The following is a 16,486-nucleotide window of genomic DNA, read 5'->3' on the forward strand; positions in this document are numbered from 1 at the left end:
TAAGTGATTCGAAAGAATTCCAAAAGAGAAGAGAGTTAGATATTACTTGTGCCAGGGGAAATAGTCATGGGAGAAGGCTTTCCTTGCGGATCAAATGGACGAGAAGCAGGGGGTATTTGTTCTCACCATCAATGCTAATGCTAGCAGGAGTCGTCGAAGGATCGAAGGGACTCGCCTTTGCTATTGGAACATGGGCGGGCAACTAGAGCAACGGGGGCCATCGACGAGCGTCCGTCAACCTTCGCCCCGTTATTCACCTCCGTTTATAGTGAAATCGATGTAGGAGAAGGATGTTCGATCGCCGGTCAGAAGATAAAAAAAGTTATTAACAAATAGAAGAACAGCGAGATTATCCTAATCGTTCGATTTTCTCCGACCGTCGCCCTCCTCACTCGTCCGTGTCTTTACGGCCCAATTATATGTGGGGGAATTGGAGTTGATCTACGAAGAAGAAGGGTTGCTTAAGGACAGATTGGAGAGGGAAAGTTTGCGGGGGGCGAGGTGGCGTCTGATAGATAGATGCACTGTTGACTTTGAGATCCAAACTCGTCTCGATGCAGGAGCAATTGTTACCGTCCGCAGTGATGCCGAGCGCTTTTCTTATCGTTCTTTTGGGGAGCTGTGTTTGACGCAGCAGATACAAGTAGCTTTCCGGGATCCAGTAACGCCTACTGCCTTTTTTACTCTGCAACGACAGTGCCTTCCTTAAGTGCAAATCTTCGTAGGTCCCTCAGCTACCATCTCCAGGTCTTGTCAGTCGAGGAAAGGAAAGAGATTGGAGTGGTTTGGCTCCGGAGGGTGAGACGGGTGGCGGTGTGGTGATTGAGATCGTTGGTGTTGATACCGGGAACTTTGTTTTATTTGATCTCCCGTTGCTTCTACTGCTGCTGTTTCTTTCTCATGGAGAACGGCAGTCGATGACGACGGTGATGATGAGGTGCTTGTGAGTGATAAATAGGCTTCGGAGAGAGGAAGCAAGGAAGCTGTGAGCGGAGGAAGGAAGCGATGGGAACAGGAGGGTGGAGGAGAGCCTTCTGCACGTCGGTCCGTCGAGATACGGATGCTGCTGCGACGGGGACGAGGGTGGAAGCGGGGGAGAAGCATCAGCGCAGCCCCAGGAGCTGCGCAAAGCTGAGCTTCTTCTCCGGCGGCGGCGGCAGCAACCCCTCGACGCCGAGGCTGGCGCTGGCGGAGGCGGCCCCGGGCCTCCGGTGCCGCACCAAGTCGAAGACTCCAGACAACAAGACGGTGCAATGCGACGCGGCCACATCTTCCGTCCCCACCGCCACCACTCCGAGGAGTCGGAGCCCCGCTCTGTTTCATCGGCAGGCCTTCTCCGCGCCTTCGTCTCCGAGAACAGCCTCCAGATTCGCCCTCTTCAAGCACCTCTCCCGGGTATGGAAAAGCTTGCACCTTTACCTTTGATTCCCGTTATTTCGTTTCTTTTCATCTCTTTCTTTTTAATTTGGTCAATGTTTCCTCCTCTCGATGGCTGGATCTCGTGAGAGAGTCGTAGCTTTTGGCCGTGGTGCGGCGCTTTGATTGCAGAATGATGGAGGAATGGACCGAACTCCCTCTCCATCTTTTCCAATCATTTCAGCTGCTTTTTTTGTCTTTTTTTTCTCAGCCTTTTGTTATGATCGAAGCATGTGAAGTACTCTTATTGTTGTCGTCGTCGTCGAAGGCTACTGTTTGTTCTCATTCTGGTGGTGGTGGAACTGCAGAGCCGGTGCAGGATATGTTCGCTGTGCCTGAAGGCGAGCCAGGAGACGCCAGTCTTCACGGCGGAGTGTTCCCACGCCTTCCACTTTTCCTGTATTGCCGCCCACGTCAGGAGCCACGCCAGCCTCGCCTGCCCCGTCTGCTCCGCCTCCTGGCGCCACGCGCCCTTTCTCTCCGCGCTCCGCCGCCGAGAAGACGATGCACCCGAGCCAGGGGCGGCGGGAGAGACGGAGAACTGGAACCCGAATAGGAGAACTACCAACGGCGGCAGCCGGAACACCAGCAAAGGCGGGGAACGACAGCTGGGGGAGAACAGATTGGCTGCCGCCGCCGCCGCCGCCGTTGTTGCTGCTAAGGTCTATGACGACGACGAGCCGCTGCTGATTGTGTCGAAGCCCAACCAGGGAGGGGTGATGCGATTCAATCCTATACCAGAAGCAGCCAACGAGGACAAGGATGACGAAGACGGCGAGGACGAGGAGACGGAGGACGTGGAACGAGACGACGAGTTTTATGGGCTCCTAGCGACCCCTCGCGCCCGATCTGCCAGCCGCACTGACGGAGGAGTCCGTCGTCGGCCGACATCGAGGTCCAGGGCTGGTGGCGGCCTTGTGAGCGTGATGCCGCAGGCGGCCCTGCTCTCGGAAGGGCGGAGGCACCGAAGCTACGTGGTGGTTCTTAAGGTAAAAGCGCCACCGATAGGATCCTTCGCCCCTCTCCGCGCCCCGATTGATCTGGTGACAGTGCTGAACGTGAGCCAAGGCATGACAGGGGAGAAGCTCCGGATGCTGAAGCGCGCAATGCGGCTGGTGGTTTTCTCTTTGGGCCCCGGGGACCGGCTCTCCATAGTGGCCTTCTCGGCAGCCGCAGGTGCTAAGAGGCTCCTCCCTCTACGACGGATGTCGAGGCAAGGCCAGCGGGCTGCCCGCCAGGTGGTGGAAAGGCTCGTCGTGGTGGGCGGTGGCGCCGCCGCGAGAGGCGCCAGCGTCAGCGACGCCCTCCGGAAGGCCACCAAAGTCCTCGAAGACCGCAGGGAGCGCAACCCGGTGGGCACCATCATGCTCCTATCCGACTCCAGGCAGCAGCAACCGGAACAAGAGAAGAAGGGGAGCAACCATCATGATTACAAACCCCTTCGCTCGCCGCGTGGTACCGGCGGTGGCCATATCGGGCTTCATCCTCTAGCAACGACGACCGCCGCCACTCGCTTCGCGCATCTGGAGATCCCCATCCAAGATGCTGGATTTGGAGACGGTGGAGCAGAACGACCGCCACAGAAACAGGGTCAGGTGCCATCAGAAGACGCGTTCATCAAGTGCGTGGGCGGCCTCGTGTCCGTGGTCATGCAGGACGTCCGCCTCCAACTTGTCTTCCCGTCCGGCGAATTTTCTGCCGTGCACCCGTGTGGAGGCGGCGGTGGTGGCTGCGACGTGGCCCTCCGAGGAGGGAATTCTGTCATCCGGTTGGGTGACCTCTATGCAGAGGAGGAGAGGGAGCTGCTTGTGGAGCTGAGGTTGCCGGTGGCGCCGCTCGGCGGACACGGCGGGCACCACCGCTTGTCAGTGAAGTGCAACTACAAGGATCCAGCCACCCAAGATCTCGCGTTCAGCGCGGAGCAGATCCTTCTCTTGCCGCCCCTCCTCCAGCACCACTCCGAGCTCGGCCGTTCTGCCTCGTCCTCCGCCAGCCCGACCACTTCCCTGCGCCTCCGGAACATCTTCGTCTCGACCCGCGCGGTGGCGGAGTCGCGGCGCCTCGCCGACCTCTCGGATTACGCCACGGCCCGACACCTCCTCTCCTCCGCTCGCGCGTTGATTCTGCAGTCCGCTTCCGATAGCCGCCAGGACCACCACCTCGTCCAGAACCTTGACGCGGAGCTCGCCGCCCTCCAGCGGCGGCGGTACCAGGCGCAACACCGGCTTCATCATGATCAGCTGCAGGAAGAGGTCCTCTCGCCATCCGGGATGAGACGCCGGCGGCGGGAAGCTCCGGCGGAGGTGCGAGGGGAGCCTCTGACGCCCACTTCGGCTTGGCGCGCCGCCGAGCAGCTGGCCAAGGTGGCCAGCACGCGGAAAAGCCTGAACCGGGGCGGCGATCTACATGGGTTCGAGAACGCCCGGTTCTAAGTGAAGACCGACCCAAACCCTATAAATAATCCATTCTCCTTTCTTTTATTGTAGACATTATTATTCTCAAAACAATGAACATTCTCATCATACATACATACATCCACCAATTGAGTTAGGCGACATTAAATCATCCAAAAATTATAGCTTGCGATTTTGTCCAATTTGTGCAATATTAAGGATCCTATCAAAGCCATTCATCCCACCTAAACTTTTAATCTCAACCACCAATTTGCTTTATAAAATCAACTTTATAATATACATATGTATAGTATATATACATATGGAAGCAGCATATAGGTTTGAGAACAATCATAAGCTCAAATGCTACATAACCAGTAATAAAAACAAACTCACAAGAGAGTGGCTTATTAATTTGTTTTACCAAAGTATTAAATGTGTAAGTGCTAAATATGGTTTTACACATGTTATTAATGGTGGTATTTCCATCAATGTTTAGTAAACTTGCATTAATGTTCTAAAGGACAATTGGCTTTGATAGTCATATTCAGTTGAAATATATATATATATATATATATATATATATATATATATATATATATATATAATTTGAGAAAACATGAAAAGGTATAATCTATGGATTGAAAGTGATCAAATGACGAATTAAACCTTTTACTCTGTGTGGACGGGAGGGACATGATATGGTATTTGTCATATAGGCAGGGATATATACGTAAAGAAGTCCCATTTCGACTTCAAGTCCGCCGTCGCTTCCCTCTTCCCCTCTCACACGACAAATCCCTCATCCGCTGTTGCCGCCTCTGCTTCGATGCCGAATCCTCCCCTCCCTCTGCTTCGCTCTTTTGCGCCGGTCTCCTACCACCACCTCGATGGCGGAGCAGATGAGAGGAGGAGGAGGAGTTACTGCCGCCTCGATGATGTCCTCTTCTGCTGATGGCTGCGACTAGAACGACCTCTGGTTCGTCTTCTCTTTTGGCCATGCGGCATTGGTGGTTGGAGTAAAGGACTCGCCAGCCATGGCGGCTAGGCCTACGATCCTACGTGTGGCCCATGGGAGTGGACTCCTGTCCGCCCTCTCCAAGTGCAATCCCGCCATGGGCAGCAGAGCAGATCACACTACCTCCCTTATGTTAGAAGAGGAGGAGGAGGCGTAAAGCACAAACCTGTAAGGCCTGGAATGTCGGTATCCAATTCTCTTATACTTCAAGTCAGAAAGAGACCACCACCATTGCCGCCACCTTCTCTTCTACTCTTGGAAGCCAAGCCAGGTTCTTGCTCTTGGGAACACACAGGAACCCCTCTCGATGGATTTTTCCTGCAAAGCAACCTCCTGCCTCCTCTCTTGGTTTATATTGGATCGCTAAGCTCCCATGGTTTAACACATAGCTTGTAGCTTGATTCGCAGATCAAATTTCTTGCTGAGGTGAATGGGGAGAACATTGGGCTTCTTCTCGATTTTGGTGCTGCTCATCTTGATAATAAGTGCCAGTTCCAGTGATGACCAGAGATTCACGACTGACAAGATTCACTCCTGGTTTAATGGAGATGGAGAACAAGAGCAAGAAAGAGCCGGAGGGCTCAGCGACGAAGCAGATTCGATTCTGATGCTGGAAAGGGGAGGGGTGGCGCGCGTCCCTGTGAATGTCCATAGCTTTGGTGCAGTTGGCGATGGTGTAGCAGACGACACCATGGTACAGCTACAGCTGCCAGTTCTCCACATTTTTATTTTAGATTTCCTTCTTTCATTAATATCTTTCACTTGAAAGTCCAATCTGATGATTACATATGGAAATCTTGGACTTATAATATGTTAGGGATAGAATTGAGCCTATGCCAAGCTTACTCATATCTAGCAATATTTCTTAGTTTACATCACTTTTGCGCATCCTTTTTTGTCATTAATGTAATATGATATTTATCCTCCTTATTAGAAGCTCTCACCAATTCGGGATCTTTTACTATCTAAATTGATTCTTTAAATTGTTTATCCTCTTTTTTCACATAAATTTGGCACAATTATTTCTGATACATGATCCAGGTGAACACTGTGATGGAAAACTGTGAAAATCCCTTGAATTTTCTAGATATTTGTAGTACATACACTAGTTTGGAGATTGATCTGTAATGCAAAGTACTAGATTCTTGTAGATATACCTCTGATATGATATGTCACAGATCAGCCAAAGTCTGATAGATTTGGTCCACCCAGTTTGCATCTCTATGTGATTATGGTTTTCATTATGTTAAAAATTGGTAGTGACAATGGTGATCCCCCTTGATAGAAAGCTTAGCTCCATCCTTCGGAAAACCAACTAGGAGGGCCCCCATACGGCTCCAGTATCACATTTATTTGGTGCTTATGTTAGTTCTGATACCTTGTAGCTAATTTCTTATTTACATCCAAAATGTCTTGTAGGCGTTCCGAAATGCTTGGTATAAGGCATGCTCTTTGAAGAATGCAGTTCTTCTAGTGCCTGAGCGGCATCGTTATAAGGTTAATGCCACTAACTTCAGAGGGCCCTGTCAACGGCACCTAATTGTCCAGGTACTATTTCTGTTTCTTGGCATCTTATGTAATGCATTATACAGTGCTATAACAAGTATGAATTAACAAGGCCTAGAAATTGTAGGAATCCTCAAAAGCACCTGTGTATGCTGCTTCTTTCCTTACAATTATAGTACAAATGTATAAATACAGTTATGAAGCTCAATTGCCTTAAAACATTCATGAATTACAAGGATACCCTTCCATTTTGGAATTGGTCAGGTGAAAGGGACAATAGTAGCACCGGATGACCCAAAGGATTGGGATCCCAAGTACCCAAGTATGTGGCTATCTTTCTCAAACCTAAACGGGGTCAGGTTCCAGGGTGGTGGGGTAATTGATGGTTCCGGTAGCAAATGGTGGGCTGCTTCCTGCAAGATCGATAGAACCAATGTAAGAAATAACTCACATCTTTTTTTGCCTTTTGTTAGCTATGCTTTATGCTCCAATCTCACATTTTTGTTTCACTTATATGCAGCCATGCAAAGAGGCACCAACGGTAAGATTCTTATGCACTGCTTTTTCTAGTGCTATCATCTGGATTGGATGTTAGGTGGACATGTGGAACATTTTCTGTCATTTTAGCCTTTCTTATGGTCCAAGGTCTCATGGATTGAGAGTTTTTGAGTAGAGACTTGTCAGATATTTTGGTCTTTTAATTTATAACTTAATCTGGTACATAATGCACTGCTATCTTTAAGTTAGATCCCTTCTGGGGATATATCATTGTTTTACTGAGGCAACCAAGAATAAGGAGGATTCCAAAAATAAACAGCTGGGCATGGCTAATTCATGATTTCGTTTTTGTAGAATAGGTGAGAAAAAATGTTGGGCATATCAATTTTCTGTGTCATGTTATGATCCAATATATGTCGAAAAATAAGGGGAAGAACAATTTGAGATGGATTGAATGAAAAACTATCTCTATGTATATATCACATATCTGAATATATGAAGATTAGTAGACATGTGGATATAAATCAGGTGCATGATGATCTTGTCAGTGTTTAGGATGGATATTGTATATAGTCGAGTGTAATGTTAATTTCAACACTTCCTTCTAAACAATAAATTCAAAGAATAAAATCATATTCTTAATCAGGTGCTTGTACCAACAAAAGTCTTAAACTTGCAGATTCTAATTGGAAAATTAATTTCTGAATGTTACTAAATAAAAAAATTTATCTAGAACCTCCTAATTTAGCAATACAAATTTATAACATTAGCACAAGAACCTGTTGGTTACACTGACTTATGTTTCAGGCACTTACAATTGATTCAAGCACCAAGATAAGAGTGAAAGGCCTCACTATCCAGTTCGCTCAGCAGATGCATTTCGTGATATATCGTTCAGATGTTGTACGAGTATCTGGAGTGCGCATATTGGCCCCAAAAGATAGCCCAAACACAGATGGCATTCACATTGGTGAGTCAACCGATGTTGCCATCCAGAATTGCCACATTGGAACAGGTACATCTGCTATCTGATACTTCTTTAAATGCTTGTCTGTGATGATTGTGTCATTTCAAAGTAGGAGGCATGCATGTGTTATGCAAGTACAACAATAATGGATATTAGTAGGAGTTACTCTTTATTCTTTTTAAAATCTTTGCATCATGATTGTGTAGGATTAACTAAAGAAATAAATTCTTGTTTAAATTTTACAAACAATTTGTATCACTCTTATGTGTCCTTATGCATAAGGCATGACAGCTTCAACCTAAGCTTAATCTCCCCAGTTGTCAATATCTACTGTATGAACATTGTTGAACTAAATGGGAAATCTAATTTTGGACATGAAAATTTGTCTTTCTTTCCCCAATTGCATATGCCTTTTTTGATGTATTTCTTGATATTAGATCTCAGATCATGGGTATAAGTGAAAACACTTTAACAATAAAGAAGTCATTTTTGTTGATTAAACAGGGGATGATTGTGTTTCAATTGTGAATGCTAGCTCAAATATCAAGATGAAGAAAATTATGTGTGGGCCAGGGCATGGAATCAGGTACCACCTAGTATTGTGTTCGAATTGTCTTGAAAAAAACCTTGAATGAAGATTGACCTGCTGATTAAGAGTGATGATGTGATTTCTCTCTGTGGTAATTTGGATGGTTAGTATAGGGAGCCTAGGAAAGGATAAGTCAACAGGCATTGTTACAGGTGTTGTCTTGGACACTGCAACAATCTCTGGCACTAAAAATGGTTTAAGAATCAAAACCTGGCAAGTAAGTATCCTGCAGTCATATGCTTGATATCTTATATGGCTTTGGTCTACGGAGAAAAGAAATGTCTTGCCTCATACTATCTACATGGATGATTGCCTAAAGTCTCAAATTGCTGAACAGGGTGGATCAGGATATGTTAAGTCAGTGCGCTTTGAGAATGTGAAGATGAATGATGTTGAGAACCCGATCATCATAGACCAGTTTTACTGTGATTCCCCAGCCACTTGCAAGAACCAAGTAAGGTCACTTAAGCTTAGTTCCTTTGTTCACATAATAAAAATGGTATAAAGATAAAAACATTGATGTTTAATGACATACCTGTCTTCCTCTGCTTTCTGCTTCAGTTCTCCAACCGAAGTTCAAATTTTCTAGCAGTTGTACCTTGCCATATAATCTGGAACTATATCTGTAACAACTAAGATCTAGCTGCAAGTAATGCTAGTAAACATGATTAGAATGCTTGGTTTCAAATTTGTAATTTTCCATTACAAAATAGTCATCCAATTATGTTATAGATGTACCTACACGGCATACAAAACTTTTGGTTTAGTGATATGGTCAATTTTGGTGATCAATCCAACTCGGTGAAATTTATTCTGACCCAACTTGTTTTTCGAGTTGTTGTATCACGACTCAAGGAAAATTGGACCAATTGTATCATGTATGACATATCTGCACCAAGGGTGCATTCAACCAAACTTCTTCGATGTTCGAGGTATTGCATGTAAGTTCGTTTCAAACATCAAAAACCCATAAGGAGTTCATAATTCATCTACTCATTTTGAAGAAAAAACCTTTAAAAAGATTATTTTGTATAGTGTCTGTTTTTCCACTGTCATGGCAATTTAGTATGAAATATTTTCTCTAGGTGTTATGTTGATATAACATGTCCACTGGATTCTTTGTCATCTTTGAAAGTTGACATGACATGTCCAGCAGACATTGACTGGAACTCTACGTGCCGAGTCCTGATTTATCGAAAATAATGAGGATATCACAACCTGGATGTCTTGGTAATCCCTAACTTGCCTTTGTAGTGTTGATAAACCAATTCGATTAGTAAGATTTTCAAGTGGTAACATCCTTATCATGGAATAGATTTTGTTTCTCTTTTTGTGAAAAATTCAACAAGAATATCTAGTAGAGATGACTACTTTGTTGAAAATGTCCTAGAAATTTGCTACCTTCTTGAAATTGTTAATATCACTAGCAAGCGGTTTTTCTTTTCCTTTTTCTTTTCAGACATCAGCAGTGAAGATAAGCCAAGTCATCTTCAGGAATATAAATGGCACCTCAAGAACTCCTCACGCAATGAAATTTGCATGCAGTGACACTGTACCATGCAGCAACATTGTCCTGAACAACATTAACCTCGAGACGGAAAACGGCACAGCTAAAACCTTCTGCAATTGTGCCATGGGATTCCACTACGGAATTGTGCAGCCTACGGCGGATTGCCTCAAGTCCTCCAGCTGTGGCGGAATCCAGGAAGATGCCCAAAGGCAAACTCATGATCCTACCCACACAGAGCTATGATTCCTCTCCTTAAAGAAGCCATCACAAACAAGTGATGGCAAAGTGCCAGAAGATAAGGCGAGTGCTCCTGGGGTTATTGAAGATGTGTTCATGTCTACTTTTCTAAGATGGATAATTTACTCGCATGGCTAAACTTGAATTGTTGAAAGTGAATACTATGTAGCTTTGTACCTATAGAACACTAAAAAATATTCTTTATGATCTTACAATAATCAATTTCTCTTGCTTTCAAATTGAAAGTTGATAAAAAAAAAAAAATCTATGTATAATGTTGATGACAGTATACCAACAAGAATGAAGCTTGATTTTTTATTTGTAATGGTTCGATAACAAGGACGAGATGAGATTTGATTCCCTGATATGATAATAGTTATAGTACCATCAAAGTTATTTTTTATTTCTAATCTTGTTCTAATATGATAACCTATTTGATTAAGATAAACTAGAAAATTTTGATTGTATGGTAAGGTAATGTCACAACTCTGAATCTTCAAATAACACCGACTCAGTTTACATGTAATGATCACAGTTGGCGACATTCTTTAATGCATCACAACAGATCATATCATCCTAAATACGTCCACATCTATTGTTCAACGCGATGATTAAACATCCAAATTATTGTCTTATTCGACGAATATTAGCGTGTGATTCCAGAAATATCTCCTCGCCCACTTGTCGAATTGTGGCCTAGAAGAAGACATCTGTGGTGGACACAGTCAACACTGCACAGTCATCATCCCATCAGCCACGTTTAGTTCCTTAACATAAGCGTCAGAACATGATTCCTACGAGACGGCAAGTCTTGCAGCTTACATTACCTGCACTTGTGCGGTTGTCGTAGAGCTTTCGGCATGGGCTGCGCTCCGACGAGCGCAGGCCCACCACCTGCCCGCAAACCTTCAGCTGCAAACCACGAGAAAATCGTCGTCCCAACCCACCAATCGATCACGTATTGACTCATCTCTGAGTCGGAGGTGGAAGGCAGAGAAAGCAATGGCGTGAACGTCTTCAACCTCTGCGCCTGCGTTAAGCAAATCGCACGTGTACAGCTCTCGTGACGTGACGAAGCCGTGCAGCCGCTGTTTCTTCTGGTGCCTTCGCAAGGTAGGGCGCTACAAAAATCTGCCGGGGAACACGGCCACGCGTCGCCAGATGTGCGGCAGCGGCTGGAGCTCCCTCGGCGCGGGTAGGGAATATAAAGCGGTCCCCCGGGCTTCCCACCTTCCCTCCCGTCCATGAGAGCGCATCGAGCGTGTTGGTCTGGTGCAAAGAGTGCTCTTCCATCAAGAAGAAGCAGTCCTCGGCTTTAAGATGACGGTGACTCCCGGGATCACGATCAGCGACGGGAATCTGGTGGTCTATGGGAAGACCATCCTTACCGACGTCCCGGACAACATCGTCCTCACTAGCGGCACCGGGGCCGGCCTCATGGCTGGGGCCTTCATCGGCGCCGCCACCTCCGACAGCAAGAGCCTCCACGTCTTCCCCATGGGCACCCTCCGGTAAGTCCCCGCTCCTCGGTTCCGCCTTTGTGTGTATTGTGATCGGTCGGAGATTAACGGCCGGCGTGGTGCGTCGACCGCCAGGGGGCTACGGTTCATGTGCTGCTTCCGTTTCAAGTTATGGTGGATGACGCAGCGGATGGGAACGTGCGGGCGGGACGTGCCGCTGGAGACGCAGTTCCTGCTGGTGGAGGGCAAGGAGGCGGAGGCGTCCACCGTCTACACCGTCTTCCTCCCGCTCCTGGACGGCTCGTTCCGTGCCGTCTTGCAGGGCAACGACAAGGACGAGATCGAGATATGCCTGGAGAGCGGTAAGCAAACAATCAAGAGACCGGCCAACTGTAGAAAGTGCAGATGCGGCGTTTGATGTTATTGCTGGCTCGTTTCCTGGTGCAGGAGACGAGGCGGTCGAAACAAAGCAGGGGATGCACATGGTCTACATGCACGCCGGCGCCAATCCCTTCGAGGTCATCAGCCAGGCGGTGAAGTACGTCGCACCTGTTAACTTCGTAGCTCAATAGGCTTCCTGATTCCTTTCTACTAACCAATTCGCTGTGGTAAATCCGCCGAACAGGGCGGTGGAGAAGCACCTGGAGACGTTCCACCACCGCGAGAAGAAAAAGGTAAACACCCTCGTTCACGTGACGGGAACCCTCTCTCGCGCGCTGTCTATGTCCGGAGATTTCTGCAAGCTTCTTCGCACTGATAGATGACGGTGATTGACGCAGTTGCCTTCCTTCGTGGACTGGTTCGGGTGGTGCACGTGGGACGCCTTCTACACAGACGTCACCGCCGAGGGTGTGGACCAAGGCTTGCGAAGGTGAAGACCTCTCTTTCTCCGCCGTAACTGCGGTGGCTCGTGAGAGCATCCGTCGATAACCTCTCGTCCCCCGTGATTTCGCAGCTTGTCCGCGGGCGGTGCTCCGCCGCGTTTCCTCATCGTAGACGACGGGTGGCAGCAGATCGGCAGCGAGGTCAGGGATCAGACGGCTGCCGTTGTCCAGGAAGGAGCACAGTACGCATCACGACCCTCAGTCCTCCTCGTTCGCGATGACCCCCGCGAGTGGTCCCTTCTTCCCGTCTCGTCAAGCTGCCTTGTGACTGGCAGCAGCGGCGGCGCCGCCAATCACAAGGCAGATGAGCGAGACGAGGAAGGCCATGAATTGAACTCTTGGTAGGATCTCCGTTTGGTGGTGGCGTGTTTAATGTGCGGTACTGTTGACCAGGTTCGCCAGCAGGCTGACGGGGATAAAGGAGAACGCCAAATTCCACCGCAAGCAGGGAGAGGGCGAGCGGCGCAGTGGGCTTAAGCTGGTAGTGGAGGAGGTCAAGAAACGCCGCGACGTGAAGTGAGTCTTTTACGCTCAAGCAAGTTGTTAAGAGAAACTAGTCAGTATTAATATATATATATTAACTCAAAATTATTGATAGATTATAAGTTAGACTATATATATATATATAATTCTATTTTTAGATATTTATTGATGATTATTTTTCTTCAATCTCTTTTCACACTTTAATATCTTTTAATATATTTTTTTATTTATGTATGATTATTTATCTCTCTCTTACTCGTAAAAATAGATGGTGTGATCAATTTTATTCGCTTGACTCTTATTATCTTTATGTTTTCTTTCATAATAAAATAATTATTTTAAAATTTTAACTAATACTTATTATTTTTCTAAATATCTCTAATGTTTTCTAAAATATTAATATATTATTATTTTTTTTCTCTATTCTTGTGTGACTTAATTGTAAGCCAAGCGAGTGACTGTTCTGATCCGAGCCAAGCTGTTGTTGCAGGTATGTGTACGTGTGGCATGCAATGGCCGGATACTGGGGCGGGGTGAAGCCGGCGGTGCAGGGGATGGAGCACTACGAGAGCGCGCTGGCGTACCCGGTGCAGTCGCCGGGGGTGATGGGCAACCAGCCGGACATTGTCATGGACAGCCTCTCCATCCATGGCCTCGGCCTCGTCCACCCCAAGAAGGTGTACAGCTTCTACAACGAGCTGCACGCCTACTTGGCCTCCTGCGGCATCGACGGCGTTAAGGTGGACGTGCAGAACATCATCGAGACGCTGGGCGCTGGCCACGGCGGCCGCGTCTCCCTCACCCGCGCCTACCACCAGGCCCTCGAGGCCTCAGTCGCCCGCAACTTCCCCGACAACGGCTGCATCTCCTGCATGTGCCATAACACCGACGGCCTCTACAGGCAATGAAGCCTCACCCTCTCCTCCTCTCCATCGACGATTCATGCTTTGCATACTAATCTGATGGTTTGACTGCGTCGGTGCAGCGCGAAGCAGACGGCGGTGGTGAGGGCGTCGGACGACTTCTACCCGAGAGACCCGGCGTCGCACACCATCCACATCTCCTTTGTGGCCTACAACACCCTGTTCCTGGGGGAGTTCATGCTGCCGGACTGGGATATGTTCCATGTAAGTGAGTACTCATTTCTCCCCTTAATCAAATCCTTACTTGAGCAACACAAGTTTGATGTGGCAACCTCCTCCTCTGAGCAGAGTCTCCATCCAGCAGCAGAGTACCACGCTGCTGCTCGAGCAATTGGTGGCTGTCCCATCTACGTTAGGTGAGCGACCGCGTTCACAGCTAAGTGGAACCTCACCGTACGATCCTTTCTTCTAAGCTTTGCTTGCACGTTGGCGCAGTGACAAACCGGGCCACCATAACTTCGAGCTACTGCGGAAGCTAGTGCTGCCGGATGGCTCCATCCTGCGCGCGCAGCTCCCGGGTCGCCCGACGCGCGACTGCCTCTTCTGCGACCCAGCTCGTGACGGCACCAGGTCGCCCATCGTCTGCCTTCCTTTACTCTGCGTTGTGATGCCGAGTTATAGAGCTAAGCCTCGGGATTCATGTCGTCCTTTCAGCTTGCTCAAGATATGGAACGTCAATAAGTGCTCCGGCGTGGTGGGGGTCTTCAACTGCCAAGGCGCCGGCTGGTGCAGGCATACCAAGAAGACTCGCGTGCACGACGCCGCCCTGGGTACACTCACGGGCACAGTCATTGCCACCGACGTCGACGCCATCGCCCAACTCGCCGGCCCGGATTGGAGCGGCCAAGCTGTCATCTATGCCTTCAAATCAGGTTTAATTACATAACTTGTTGATCGCTCTCTTCACCTGATACGTCGTCATAGATATGCTCATCATAATCTCTCTTCAGGAGAGCTGATTCGGCTACCCAAGGGAGCAACGCTGCCGGTGACTCTCAAAGTTCTCGAGTACGAGGTCTTCCATGTCTGCCCTGTCAAGGTATATAACTACTTTTCCTGACAATTCCTCGTTAGATCGGTGCATATCATGCGCAGAACATCACCCCGAGCATATCATTTGCGCCGATTGGCCTGCTAGATATGTTCAACACCGGCGGCGCGGTGGAGCAATTCGACGTGAGCGTGACGTCAAACCACGCCGCCGCTGGACAAGACGACGGCCACGTCCTCAGCGATCCGACGGCGACCCTGAGCACCAACAGACGGAGCACGGCCACTGTGGCACTTCGGGTGCGCGGCCGCGGGCGTTTCGGGGCGTACTCGTCACAGCGGCCACTCAGATGCACGCTTGATTCGTCGAACGTGGAGTTCAGCTACGACGAGGGGACTGGGCTTGTGACCATCAACTTCCCGGTGCCGGAGAAGGAGATGTACAAGTGGAGTCTGCAGATCCAAGTTTAGAGGCAAAGCAGCAAGATTTGAGGGTTGGGGAGTTGAAATGTGATGATGCGTAGATGACTACTAATGAGATGATTTGAGGTGGATGCAGCAACCTTCTAATAAACAGCTATCATCGCACGAAACGAGCTCTCTGCCATTGCTGACACATTTGAAGCTTCTTCTTCTCAATCAAATGATATCATGCTGAGGAGTTGACCTGTTGCTTTCAAACCGATTGCCTGAGATCAAATCTACAGACATTAAATTCTGTGCGACAAATAAAACAACAAACAGGATTACAAGCATCTTGAATTCACTTCCAACTGACAGAAAAATAACTTCTTTATACTTAAATTCATTTGCTTTATTTGCATTATAGAAATATTAAGTCATGCCTTTGTCATTTGTTTTAATAATTGAGGAATTGCTTGACAAAAGCCCAGAAGATCTACAAATAGTAACTCTATTGAAGTGCTAATCCCATAGAGCTAGGTTGATTGAAGTCGATCCAAGTCTCATGACACTATATATATATATATACATATATATATATATATATAGCACTATTACGGTCATGTCATGGTAATGTGGTACACATCTGGGGTGAGAAAGGACTATGATAAGTAAACTGGATACGGCTTATTTATGATGCTCTCTAAAATGAGACACTAAATGATTGCTACATAGTGTTTTGGACTTATTAATTGTCCATTACTCCTTGTATGCTCATAATGGATAGGATGAGAAAATTGGGAAGTAAATACTGCCGGACGGTGAATTGATTCATATTTAGAATAAAGTAAATAATAATTGTTGAGTGTATGTATGAATGTGGGGCCACCGCATCGTAATCCCATCACACCAAGCTCGAATCTCGACGCAAGGCGACGGTCTTATTTTCAAATCTGATTCGAACACCAACAGCCTCGTCATTCGTGCCACGGTTGATACCTGCTCTGATTCTTTACTGCTGACTCAGTCCCTTCACCGAGCTGCACACCCGATTCGAATAGCCGAATGCCCATAAGCTCATCAGGGCCGTCCATTTAATCCATCGCCTATCGAACCCTCCCGTGACATAGGATTCCCGTCACCGCCGAGTGACAAGGTTCGTTCACCTCTCTTGCTGTTCTTCGCACGTGAGTACAGTGGAAAGATTTCG

At 47.6% G+C, this 16,486-nt stretch overlaps 3 protein-coding genes across 4 annotated transcripts; all 3 read left to right on the forward strand.

Annotated features, from left to right (window-relative positions):
* The first annotated feature begins 450 nt into the window (after nt 1-450).
* LOC135610863 (E3 ubiquitin-protein ligase WAV3-like) lies at nt 451-3,954 on the forward strand. Its single transcript, XM_065105851.1, has 2 exons — nt 451-1,395; nt 1,725-3,954. The coding sequence occupies exons 1-2, from the start codon at nt 1,006-1,008 to the stop codon at nt 3,846-3,848; spliced, it is 2,514 nt and encodes an 837-aa protein (XP_064961923.1). The 5' UTR covers nt 451-1,005; the 3' UTR covers nt 3,849-3,954.
* Nucleotides 3,955-5,119: 1,165 nt separating this feature from the next.
* LOC135609203 (probable polygalacturonase At1g80170) lies at nt 5,120-10,269 on the forward strand. Its single transcript, XM_065102302.1, has 9 exons — nt 5,120-5,521; nt 6,247-6,375; nt 6,598-6,768; nt 6,854-6,874; nt 7,639-7,846; nt 8,303-8,384; nt 8,496-8,604; nt 8,725-8,841; nt 9,847-10,269. Exons 1-9 carry the CDS (start codon nt 5,258-5,260, stop codon nt 10,138-10,140), a joined length of 1,395 nt encoding a protein of 464 aa, XP_064958374.1. The 5' UTR covers nt 5,120-5,257; the 3' UTR covers nt 10,141-10,269.
* A 529-nt stretch (nt 10,270-10,798) lies between these two features.
* On the forward strand, nt 10,799-15,532 carry LOC135584972 (probable galactinol--sucrose galactosyltransferase 2). 2 transcript variants are annotated; one of them, XM_065105852.1, is made up of 14 exons: nt 10,799-11,645; nt 11,730-11,956; nt 12,042-12,132; nt 12,220-12,268; nt 12,374-12,465; nt 12,550-12,660; nt 12,872-12,994; nt 13,452-13,862; nt 13,947-14,088; nt 14,173-14,240; nt 14,320-14,454; nt 14,539-14,756; nt 14,835-14,923; nt 14,980-15,532. In XM_065105852.1, exons 1-14 carry the CDS (start codon nt 11,455-11,457, stop codon nt 15,343-15,345), a joined length of 2,313 nt encoding a protein of 770 aa, XP_064961924.1. In that variant the 5' UTR covers nt 10,799-11,454; the 3' UTR covers nt 15,346-15,532. The 2 variants fall into 2 exon arrangements, with proteins under 2 accessions (XP_064961924.1, XP_064961925.1); XM_065105853.1 differs by having other exon boundaries at nt 10,940-11,645; nt 15,023-15,201.
* Nucleotides 15,533-16,486: the final 954 nt, after the last annotated feature.

Source organism: Musa acuminata, chromosome BXJ2-4 (genome assembly GCF_036884655.1).
Source record: "Musa acuminata AAA Group cultivar baxijiao chromosome BXJ2-4, Cavendish_Baxijiao_AAA, whole genome shotgun sequence".
Taxonomy (NCBI): Eukaryota; Viridiplantae; Streptophyta; class Magnoliopsida; order Zingiberales; family Musaceae; genus Musa; species Musa acuminata.